Source organism: Empidonax traillii, unplaced genomic scaffold (assembly GCF_003031625.1).
Source record: "Empidonax traillii isolate 1590-97213 ecotype Southwest subspecies unplaced genomic scaffold, ASM303162v1 scaffold1540:size127936, whole genome shotgun sequence".
Lineage (NCBI taxonomy): Eukaryota > Metazoa > Chordata > Aves > Passeriformes > Tyrannidae > Empidonax > Empidonax traillii.
Window position 1 is genome coordinate 52,610 of NW_020956733.1, and position 11,943 is coordinate 64,552.

Sequence of the window (11,943 nt, forward strand, 5' to 3'; positions counted from 1 at the left end):
TGAGCCTGGAAACTTGTTGGGAATTAGTAATGACTGGGATAAGGCTGCTGGAGGGAGCTGGGAAAGGACAGAGTTTGGGTGGGAAGGATCCTTAAGGACCATCTCATCCCACCCCCTGCCATGGGCAGGGACACCTTCCAATAGCCCAGGTTGCTCCAACCTGGCCTTGGACACTTCCAGGGATCCAGGGGCAGCCACAGCTTCTCTGGAAAATCCATTCCAGGGCCTCCTCACCCTCCCAGCCAAGAATTCCTTCCCGATATTCATCTCACCCTGCCCTCTGGCAGTGGGAAGCCATTCCCTGTGTCCTGTCCCTCCATGCCTTGTCCCCAGTCCCTCTCCAGCTCTCCTGGAGCCCCTTTAGGCCCTGCCAGGAGCTCTCAGGTCTCCCTGGAGCCTTTTCCAGTACTGGGAGGCTGCATCCAGGTGGAGTCCTCTGAAATTGTGGAAACAAACATATCTAAAGGTGAAAATTCAGGATATTTTGTAGCCCAGGAGTGCAAAAACTGCACAAAAAGCAGCATTTTGTCCTCAGTTTGCTGATGTGTTGAACTCTGTCTCTTTTTTTAAAAAATAAGAATTAAATGATGGAAGGACTTTCAGTTGGGTTGTTAATGAGTCAGTTAAAAAGCCTCAGCCCAAACCCCAGAGGAGATTTTGTTCCAACTGGAGGTGCCCGAGGAATCGATTATGTCCAGGGCAGATCCGGGCATGGAAGGCAGAGCCGGGGTGTCCATTTCTCTTTGATCAGCATGAAAAATTTACCAGGTGAAAGGAAATACTGTTAAAACCTAAAACCCCTCTATTCCTCCAACTTCATCTGCTCTTCCTCCCCACAGGGCAAACCCGAAACGGCACCGAGAACTGGTTTTATCAAAGGCCCCGTGTTCAAAGGCGTCGCTTCCAGTCGCTTTCTGCCCAAAGGCACCAAAACCAAGGTCAACCTGGAGGAACAGGGACGGCAAAAAGTGTCTTTCAGCTTTAGCTTAACCAAGAAAACTTTGCCCAATCGATTCCTGAGTGGACTCGGAAACGAGAAACAAAATGAAGCTCCCAACCCCCCAGTTCCCCTTCCCTCTGATTTTAGCCCCAAAACCAAACCGGACCTGGGCGACGCCGCCACTTCATCAGAGGAATCTTCTCCCCCGAAACCGAAGGTAGAACTGGGGAAGATTCATTTTAAGAAACACTTGCTCAGTGTCACGGCCAAACCGGCTGTGGCAGTGACAGCCCCGCTGCCAGGAGCGGAGCCGGTGGGCCTGGCCGTGGAATTCCCGCCCACGCCGCCGCCTCCGCCACCTCCTCCTCCGCCACCGGCACCGGTCCCTGTGACCGCAGCGCCGCCGCAACCGCCGGTGACGCCGATGTCGATGCTGCTGCTGTCGCCGCCCGTGGAAGCCGAAGCCCCCACGCCGAAGGAACCGATCCACGCAGAACCCAAGGAGGCCCCGGAGCCCGAGGCCAGGCAGGACGCGGGATCGCACGGAGCCGAGGAACGTGTCGCCCACAACGCGCCCGAGCAGCCGGAAATGACCCCGCAGAAGGAAGATTCCCATATTGGGAAAGAGGAGGAGGTTTCCGACGGCTCCAAGGGTGCTCCCGCGTGCTCCCGGAGGCCGGGGGCGAAGAGGAAGTTCTCCCAATCCGACGGCGCGCCGCAGGGCTCCGAGTCCGACGAGGATTCGGTGAGGACCTCGTCCAGCCAGCGCTCGCACGAGCCGAAGGTCTCCAGCACGGAGAAGGAGCGAGATTCCAGACGGAGCTCCGCGTCCCTCCGAGGCGACGACCCGGGCAAATCCTCATCGCGCTCCAGGTCGGACAGGGACGAGAAGTACTTGAGCTACTCGAAGTCGGACAGGGACTCGCGGTACTCGTCCTCCCGCTCGCGCTCCGACAGAGACAGGAGGCGAAGCCGGTCTCATTCCCGCTCCCGCTCCGACCGCAGCTCCCGCACCAGCTCCTCCTACTCGAGGTCGGAGCGCTCGCATTACTACGAGTCCGAGCGGCGGTACCACCGGAGCTCCCCGTACAGGGAGAGGTCCAGGTATTCCCGTTCCTACGCGGACAGGGGCCGGGAGAGCTCGGACTCGGAGGACGACTACAGGAGGACACATTCCAGGTCGAGCGACTCCCGGCGGACGTCCTCCCACTCCTCCTCCTCCTACAGAGACTCGAGATCTTCCTACTCCAAGTCGGAGCGGGACAGCAAAGCGGAGTCGTCTCACGCCGACCTGGAGAGGAGAGGAAGGTCGTCGTCGAAAGCGGATCGAGATTCCAAAAGGACTTCCGAAAGTGAAGTATCCAAAAGGTGCTCTCCCCTCGATGAACTGGGCTATCGGAAGGGGACTTCCCATTCCAAGCCCGACAGTAATGTGAATTCCTCCCGCTATAAATCCACCCCCTCCAAGACCCCCGCGCCAAAGCCTGATAAATTTAAGAGTTCTTTCTGTTGTACAGAATCGCTCGAGGAAATCAAGCCGCAGTGTAATTCTCTAGATTTAGAGAGCTCGTGTCTGAAGAGCAATGAGATCAGGGTGTCCATTGCCAAAAAGCCGGAAAGGGAAAAGACGCTTTCTCCGTTAAAGCAGCTCAGCGATTCGCCCGCGCTGCCGAAGGCGGACGAGTCGACAGTGGGTTTTGCCAACTCCAGCTCCGAGGAACCCGCGGGAAGTGGAAACCACGACAGTGTTAAGGAACCAGAAACGTCATTAAAGGTGAAGCACGATCCGGTAAGAACGTGTTTCCCCACGGAACTGAGCGTCAACGGCTCCCCGGAGGGTCGGGATGGTGGTCTGGCAATTTCCAGTGCCTCCAAAGCAGAGGATGTTCCCGCGTCCTCTGACGATGGCCCGTGCCGGTCGGAAGCGTCACCTGTCATGAAGACGAGCCCGGCGTATCCATTGCCATCCAGTGGGTTTGAGGGCATGGATGTGTCTCTAGAGCAAGAGCTGGATGACTCCCGGGTCCAGTCCAGCGAGTGCAACAGCCTGTTCCGGGAAGCGGAGCCTCCAGTGCCGCAGCAGCTGGAGGAACCCGCCCCTTTCCCCGCCGTGAATGTAGATCCCATTAAAACCGCCCTGGAGAAGGTGGATGAGGAAGTGACTCCGTGTGACAAAACCAAAGAACCCATTTTTTGCTACATTTCTGATGATGCCGCCCCTGCTTTGTACCACTCAGAAGTGGAAATTGAGGCGGAACCAGCGGATTTGAAAGTTCCATGCGAGGCTTTCCTGGACGTGCAGGTGGAACCGCAGACGGTGACGTGCGACTACGAGAGCGCGGAGGATTCCCATCCCAAGTCTGCCTGCGAGGATGAGCACGGCCATCCTTCCCATAAAATTATCTTGGCAGTGGAGAGCTCGAGCAGGGATTCCTCCCAGGATGGCTGTTCCCAGCAGCTCGTGCCGGATCATCCCATGCCGGAGGAAAGCGTCTCTTCCAAATGGGATGTGCCACCACCTGGGCACCAGGAGCTGCTCCAGCATTCAGAAGCCGAAGAGGTGCTGGAGTTGGATGCTCGGCACGTTGATCTTGGTTCAACAAAGAGCAAACAGGCCTTCCAAGATGAACATTCCTACTATTCGGAAGTGCCGCTGGAGCAGCGCGGCAGCCGGGCCGTGGAGGAAAGGGCTGTTTCCACCGAGGGAGCTGAACCGGAGGAGTTGAGGGTTCCATGTCCCGGCGTACCGGCCGAGAGGGACGAGGGAAACGGGCCCTTGGTGGCTTCGGCTTTTCCAGACGTCCTGTATCCCTCTTCTGACGTCATTGTCACGGCAGAGGACACGGAGGTGATGACTCAGGCCCCGACGTGCGACAGCAGCGGCAATGCCGTGGAATTCATTCCCGCTGGGCACGACGACTACTCGGACACGGGGGAGAGTGACAGCGAGGGCGGCAGTGACGACAGCGATACGGACGACTCGGATTCCGACGACGGCACGCCGCGGAAGCGGCTGCAATCCGTCGTGGTGGTCCCCAAGAACTCAACCATCGCCACGGAGGAGAACAGCCCGGGCTCCTCCCGGAGCAACCAAGGCAACCGGCGCTTCTCCGACCACTGGGACGACGAGCGGCCCGAGCCAAGCAGGCCCTACTATGAGGAGAGGCTGGAGAGCAAAGGTGGATCTCAGGTGGAGAGCAGGAGTTCTCCCAGAGGGATGGAGAAGGGCCTGGCGACATCTACGGAGCTGAGCAGGAAGGAGGTGGAGGAACTGTGGGTGGATCCATGCCAGGCGCAGAGCGACGGTGTGGACAGCACGAGCCAGGCGGATCTGACCACGGATTCCCACGGGAAGCCCGACGCGGGGGACAGGATGATGCTGATGGAGATGGTGGCCATGGGAAGGCCCATGGGCCGTCCGGACGAGCAGCCCTTCTGTCTTCCCGAGAGTTTTGAAGGCACCGATGCATCCCGACACCAGATGAGCTGCTCCAAGCCGGACAGTCGGCAAGGGCAGGGTGGGCTCAACCAGTCCGGCCTCGGAGACTATCCCAGGCTGGATGGTTTCCATACGGCAGAGGAGATGAGTGCTTTGGGCTGGGACTATTCCCAGACGGAGAAGCCCAGCAGCACGTACCAGCAGCCGGACAGCAGCTTCGGGATGTACTCGGGATACGTTTACCAGCCGGGCTCCGGAGCCTACGGCACTTCCCAGAATTACTGGCAAGGCAACGGTTACTGGGACGCGAGGTCTGCCAGCAGACCCTCCGTGGTCAACTACGAGCGGATCCAAGGGCAGGTGCCGGATTCCCTGACGGAGGATCACGAGGAGTACGAAGAGGATGATCGTTGGGATCATCCCAGCCCCTCCAGTAAATCCCAGCTGCCCGGGCAGAGGGAAGAGGGCTCGGTGCAGGCGCACGAGATCAGCAGCAATTCCACCAAGGAACCGGTGCCCGGCGCGGAGAAGAAGGAGGAGGGGAAGGTTCTGGAGAAAAACGACGTGAAGGAACGAGGGCCACCGAAGAAAAGACGGCTGGAGGTGGAGAGCGACTCGGAGAGCGACGGGGACTCGAGGGACAAGAGGAAGGGCAAGGCGGAGGGGGAACCGGCGCCGCAGGATTCCTCCATGGTGGGCCGGCCCTGCATCATGGATGACTTCCGAGACCCCCAGCGCTGGAAGGAGTTCGCCAAGCAGGGCAAGATGCCCTGTTACTTCGACCTCATCGAGGAGAACGTCTACTTGACGGAGAGGTAACGGCTCGTTCCATCCGTGTTTTGATTCCCAGGGCAGTTTTGGATTTTAACTCCCCTTTGCTGCCGTGATAGTTGTGGGTTTGTGGCCAAATCAACATAATTTGGAGGGAGGGGGAGGGATTTTGCCTTCCCGATGTCTGGCAAAGGCAAAGGAGACAACACTCCTGCCCTGCATCCCTGCTCCTAAAGAGAATCCCCTGGCTGACCCAGACATTCCCAGGTGATGGGAAGAGTTTAAAAATGGGAGGACACAAAGGGAAGGTTGATTTATTTATTCAGATCCAGCCTGTTTAGTCTCCCCAAATACCAACTCCCTCTCTGTTGTCACAGGGAATTCTGTCCAGGTGTGGGAAAGATTTTGGATGCACAACACGTGTATCCAAAGGTTTTCATTATTTCAAGTCTTTTTTTATCATCTCAGATGAGGTTTTTTTTAGCTCCCATGACCATAATTTGAAATCCCACATTTTTTTCCTTATGTCTTTTGAGATCCACACTCCAAAAAATTCCTGAAATTATCTCCTATAAGTTAAAATATTAATTAGTGGATGCCTTTCCTGCCCTACTTTCCCTGTAGCTCTGGTTTCCTTGTCTTTCTCATCTTAAACCAGAGGTTGAAGTAACTAAACCCTCCAATTTCCTTTATTAAAGTAACACCATTTACAAATGGACACCCAAATAAATGTGGACGTGGAGGAGAAGGAAAAAAAGTTAAATTACCCTGGGAATTCTTTTTGAGGAATCATTTTTACGATCACCAAATCCTCACCTCCCTCTCAAAACAAGCCCAGTGATCCCGAGGTCACCATTCCATGTATCCCGTTGCTGGAGGAGAGATTAATGGCCTCCAGTAACCCCCTTAGGATCGAGGGGGAATTTCTGCAGCCAGCTGCTGTCTCACCTTGTGTTTCCACGGCTGGCCTTGCCCAGGAAGAAGAACAAGTCCCACCGGGACATCAAGCGGATGCTGTGCGAGTGCCCGCCCCTGTCCAAGGAGGAGCGGGCGCAGGGCGAGGTGGCCTGTGGGGAGGACTGTCTCAACCGCCTGCTCATGATCGAGTGGTGAGTGCCCTTCCACGGGCTTGGGGGGGTGTCCTGCAGGTGGCTTGGAAGTCCCTGAAGTTGACCCCGAGATTCCTGGGAAGGGGCAGCGCTGGCGTGCGGTGACCTTCGGAGGAGCTGCGGCTGCCCCGGCCCTGGAAGTGTCCAAGGCCGGGTTGGACAAGGCTTGGAGCCACCTGGGCTAGTGCCAGGTGGAAATGGGTGATCCTTGAGGTCCCTTCCAACCCAGACCACTCCACCATTCCATGATTTCAATCTTTGGATGATGTGCAGGAGCTCAGAGCTCCCAGTCTCCTGGATCTCCTCTTCCCAGAGCCTCAGCAGCCCACGGCTGTTGTCTCCTTCTCCCTCCTGGAAGGTTTTGCCTCCTCGTGGGAGCTGGAGGCTGGGAACAGGGATTACCCCTGGAATGAGGATTGTCACCAGTTAGGGTGGAAGGATTGGAATTACCTGCCAGAATCCCACACTTAGTTTTTATCCCGTAGCCCAGACAGGGAATATCTTGGAGGAAGAAGCCCCTAAACTTGGGGAGGAGGTCCCGGTTCGTCCCACTGTGATGGTCTGCCGTAGAAGCACAGCAGGATTAGCATTCCAGATATTCCAGAAATAAATTGTCTGTCTTTGAATTGACACTCACAGGGCTGTGCTTTCCATAGCCAAGGACATTCCAAGGTTTCACAGAGTTTGTTATAATTCCCTGGGATCTGTTTCCCATCTGAACCCTCCCTGTCGTTGCCGCTGTCCCGCCGGGAATCCACTTGCTCCCATTTCCTTCCCACAGCTCTTCCCGCTGTCCCAACGGGGACTACTGCTCCAACAGACGCTTCCAGAAGAAGCAGCACGCGGATGTGGAGGTGATCCTCACCGAGAAGAAGGGCTGGGGGCTCCGAGCTGCCAAAGACCTGCCATCGTAAGCTACTCCCACAGCCTTTTCCCGCTCCTTCACTCCCTCAAGGGAGCAAATGTGGCCTGTGGCTTCCTGGTTTCCCTCCCACTGGATCAGCTGAGGGTTGTTCTGTGTTTATTGGTGGGTTTGTCCTAAGCCAAGTGGTGTTTTTCCCTCTTGCAGCAACACCTTTGTCCTGGAATACTGCGGGGAAGTGCTGGATCACAAGGAGTTCAAGGCCCGGGTGAAGGAATATGCCCGGAACAAGAACATCCACTATTATTTCATGGCCCTGAAGAATGATGAGGTGAGACAGGGATTGCTGGGCTTGGCTTTGGGAGAGTCTTCCTGGGCCTTGTGAGCTGCTTGGGAATGCATGGAGCAGCATCCTGAGTCCATTAGACAGGTTTGCCTAAGGAAAGGAGGCTTCATGCCTTATTTTTTCAACCCATTCCTCAGTTTTCAACCTGTCCCAACAAAATTCCAGCAGCTCAACTGTATCCCAGTGTCCTTAGGGAGGAGAAATGGTCATCCCAGAGGAAAGGATGGATCATCCACATGAGGAGGAGACACTGTGTCCTTAGGGAGATACTCCAAGCCCAACTCAACCCTCTTGGATGCCCAAGTCCGCCAGGAAACCACATTTCCTTTTACATCAAACCCCATTAAATTGGGGTGTTTTTAACTGGCAAAATCCCTAGGGACAGGAATGTCACTGGAATATTTATATCTGGGATATTCCTAATTATTTATCATCATTTAAACTCTGTGGGATGTGGAGCTGCTGCCTTGGGCCCTCCCTGGATAAATAGGAATTAATCTCCTATTCTGCTTCTCTCTTTTCTCAGGACTTTTTGGGTCTGAGGAGTTTGAGAATAAATGAGCTAAAAATACTTTTTTCCCCTTCTTTTTTCTTCCCTGTTTTTTCCCTCTTTCTCCTTCTTTTTCTCCTTGTTTTTCCCTTTTTTCCCCCCTCTGTTTTTCCTCTTTTTTTTTTTCCCCCACATAATCACTTTAGGGTTTGTTCTGTGATAATAACGGACCCAAAGGAGGGTTTTCCTCTATGAAAGGAACTTATGGAAGTTGTTGTTACTGGAAGTGATACAGCAGATGGCTTTTCCCTTGGAGTACAGTGCATGTGGCAAAAAAATCTCCCAGAAATCTCTTGTGCTCCATATCCAAGGGTCAGGAACATTAAAAATCCAGGATTCCCATCCAGCTGGAGAGCTCTGCCAGGAAAATTAAGAACCGCGTTCCTTGAGTGCTCCTTTCTGGGGGGCATTAAATCATAATAAAATCCTAATAAACCTCATTTTCCAGCCCAACTAAAGAGCAGGAAGAGGGGATTATTTCTATGTGGGTTGTGTTTATAGATGTTCCCGTTTCCTATTCCCGGGAATGAGCCCGTTTTTCGTGGATTTCTCCTTCCTTCCCAGATAATCGATGCGACGCAGAAGGGGAACTGCTCCCGCTTCATGAACCACAGCTGTGAACCCAACTGCGAGACACAAAAGGTAAAAAACCTGCAGCACATCCAGGGGCTTCCCATTCCCCCCCCAACCCGTGGGGAGCGTTTCTCCTTCCCATCTCTGTAATAATTTGGGATTCTGTCCTTGGAGCGGCCGAGGTGAGGGCTGTGCTTGACGCGGAGCGATGGAACGCGGCGATGCCGTTCCAGGGATGAATCCAGTCAGCTGGGGTGGGGAGGGGGGCATATCCCGGGTTTTGTGGTGCAGTAACTCTTGGATCTTGGCTTTTCCGCAGTGGACCGTGAATGGGCAGCTCCGGGTGGGGTTTTTCACCACCAAGCTGGTGCCGTCGGGCTCGGAGCTGACGTTCGATTACCAGTTCCAGAGATACGGGTACGTCCCTGCTCCGGGAAACCCCCAGCCAGCTCCAGCTCCAGGCTCTGCAGCATTCCTTAATAATCCCTCCTCTTCCCCTCCCATCCCTGTTTTGGGACTTTGCAAATACCTGAGGAGCTGTAAGAGCCTCCCAGGTAACGCCTCCTGTTTTCCTGGCCTGGCATTTGGATCCCTTGGCTAAACCTGAGCCAAATATTCCCACCTTGCTGTTTTTCTACCTGTATAGTGGAGTAGAACGTAAGGATCATCCCTTCCTTTCCCCTCTGGATCCTTCTTCAGGCTCTTCCTGGAAGCAGGAGAATCAGAAAGGAATTTTTAGTTGCTTTTTAAAATGATTCCTCCTTCCTGGAAGATCCTGGAGTTGAGCTTTCCTGGTTCTTTTTTCTTGTGCTGTTCCTCCAGGGGATTCTGCACGTTCTCCCAAGGAATTGTGGAATATAGTTCGAAATGGGTGGTATTTCAAGTAGGAATTACAGAGGTCTGGGAGAAATATTGCCTGAAGAGAACAGAATTTATTAGATTTATATTTGTAATTATTACATCATTTAATATATAATATATTAATATATAAACAACATATAGTTATATATCAATTTATATAAGTAGTTTAATTGTGTTTATGATTATTATATTTATTCTCCCTGGCTGTACATCCATGTAAAAAAAATTCCATGTGAATTTTACTGCTTCCATGAATCCTCAACTCGTTCTTTATTCTATATTTTATATAGTTGAACTATGAAATGTAAGAACTAAGCTCAAAAATGACTATAAAGGGCTATAAAATGCAAGTTTTCTATAATCCTGATAAGGTATTCCTTAGGAGAAGGAATATATTGATTTGCATGTGGGATAAGAAGTTTTCAGACCCACCAGCTCCACCTTTTCCTTTCTGGTGCTTGGATCTTGGCCTGCAAGTGCCCCAGGCTTTGTTTTCCAGCTGAAACAGCAGGGGATCCCGGGAGTTCTGTCAGGAATAACGGCTGGATTTGAATATCCAACGGCCTGAAAGGCTTTTCCATGCAGAGACATTCCCATTTCTCCTGAGGATTCACTGAAAACCGGGGGGGGGGGAAAACTGGCTGGGGGTGGAGCTGAGCCGGGATTAAAGCGAGTTTTGTGTTTCCCCCCCCCCAGCAAAGAGGCTCAGAAATGTTTCTGTGGCTCCTCCAACTGCCGGGGGTACCTGGGAGGGGAGAACAGGGTGAGCATCCGGGCGGCCGGAGGGAAGATGAAGAAGGAACGCTCCCGGAAAAAGGACTCGGTGAGTCTGGGGCTCCCGGGAATCCCTGAGCTTGGCAAAACCCTCCCAGCTCACCAAGCCCAGCCCTGGCAAGGCCAGTCCTGAGCCATGGTCCGGGTGCCAGGTCCACAATCCCACCGGGAATGGCGACTCCACCACTGCACAACCCCTGTCCATGAGGGAATTTTCCCAGTATCCAACTGAAACCTCCCCTGGTGCAGCTTGAGGCTGTTTCCTCTCGTCCTGTCCCCTGTTCCCTGGGAAAACAGGACTCCTGAGGACCTCAGGGCTCAGGCTTTTCCAGGGATTTGTCATCCAAGTTGATGCTCTTGGAGCTCTTTTCCAGCTTTGGGGGATTTTATTTCCCGAGGCCCCTCAACACTTGGGTCTTTTCTTGGATCTTCAGTTAAATCCATGAACTTGGATCTTTTCTTGGGTCTTTAGTTAAATCCACAATTTCTTTCCCTCTGTTATTTATCCCGAAGTCCCACCCAAGAGGGGCTTCCACAGGTCCAATATCTGCTCATCCCTAACTAAAATCCGCTAAATTCCACGTGCTTTTAAACATTTGGTTTGTTTTCCATGATTTTTTAACATCAGGGAAAGATGAACAACCTTGGCTTAAAAGATTCAGGATCTTCCCTGAAATTTGGCAGCTCAAAGGGCACAGAGTTTTCCCTTTTCCAGGTGGAATCTGAGTCTCTGAATTCCTCTGGCTTAAAGGCAACACATGGAATTGCAGGGATGGGTTCCCATGAAGTGGAAAAACTGTGGAGAATCCAGAGCAAAACACTCAAAAGGAGTTTTTTTTTTTGGGTGAAGACTTCTGAAAGAACCTACATTGGCTCTTTTTTAGTTCCTCCTGGATTATTATTCTCTCCTGGAAGATATAAGCCCCTATTTCTACGGATAAGATTTATTCCCAGGGTTTTTTTGGGGAGAAGCTCTGTGTAAAAAAGGCAGTTTTATTTTTATTTACTGGATCAGGGAGTGAGGGAAGCCAAGAAATAATTATAAATTTTAGTTTATTACTAGTAATATTAATATTAATATTATTATATTTAAAATTTATAAATATAATACATAACTATAATATGTAAATAGAACATGGATGTAATAGAAAAGAATTATATAGTTATAAAAATAAGTATTATTGTGCATTATTATATAAATATCCTGTGTTTTAAAACACAGATTAGGGGCTAAATAATGAAGGTTGCCCACATGGAAAGGGATTCTCCTCTGGTTCTAAAGATCATAAATCTATTATAGTTTATCTATAAATTAATGTAGGTTTGTAAAGAGTTTATACAATAAATAGAGATTATAAAGAAGTACATTTGATCTGCAATTAAGGTAATTTATAAAGAATTGATACAATTCCTAAAGGTTATAAAGAAGTACATTTGATCTGCAATTAAAGATAATTTGTAAAGAATTTATACAGCCCACAAAGCTTATAAAAAGCAAATTTGATCTGTAATTAAGGATAATTTCTCAGTGCACATTTGTGTCCCTGCCTAAAAAGATAAACTCATTTTTGGGAGCGTGTTGGCGCAGCCACCTGGAATTTCCTCCGGGCAGCGTTGGATTTACAGAGCTAAAAAGAGCCCTTCCCTGGAATCTGGAGGCAGGAGTTCCATCCCAGGGGTGGCAGGAATTCCATCCCAGGGGTGGCAGGAATTCCATC

The 11,943-nt window shown here is 51.8% G+C and overlaps 1 protein-coding gene across 4 annotated transcripts in view; it reads left to right on the forward strand.

The window, feature by feature from the left end:
• SETD2 (SET domain containing 2, histone lysine methyltransferase) overlaps positions 1–11,943 on the forward strand; it is a 65,232-nt gene that overhangs the window by 11,522 nt on the left and 41,767 nt on the right. For all 4 annotated transcript variants that reach the window (XR_003573920.1, XM_027907766.1, XM_027907764.1 and 1 more), the window contains exons 3-9: positions 840–5,194; positions 6,128–6,259; positions 7,041–7,169; positions 7,329–7,452; positions 8,582–8,659; positions 8,910–9,007; positions 10,148–10,274. Coding sequence is in view for 3 of the 4 variants with exons in the window: in XM_027907766.1 (XP_027763567.1) it covers positions 840–5,194; positions 6,128–6,259; positions 7,041–7,169; positions 7,329–7,452; positions 8,582–8,659; positions 8,910–9,007; positions 10,148–10,274 (5,043 nt within the window). In the remaining variant the exon portion in view is untranslated. The remainder of the gene's footprint in view (positions 1–839; positions 5,195–6,127; positions 6,260–7,040; positions 7,170–7,328; positions 7,453–8,581; positions 8,660–8,909; positions 9,008–10,147; positions 10,275–11,943) is intronic.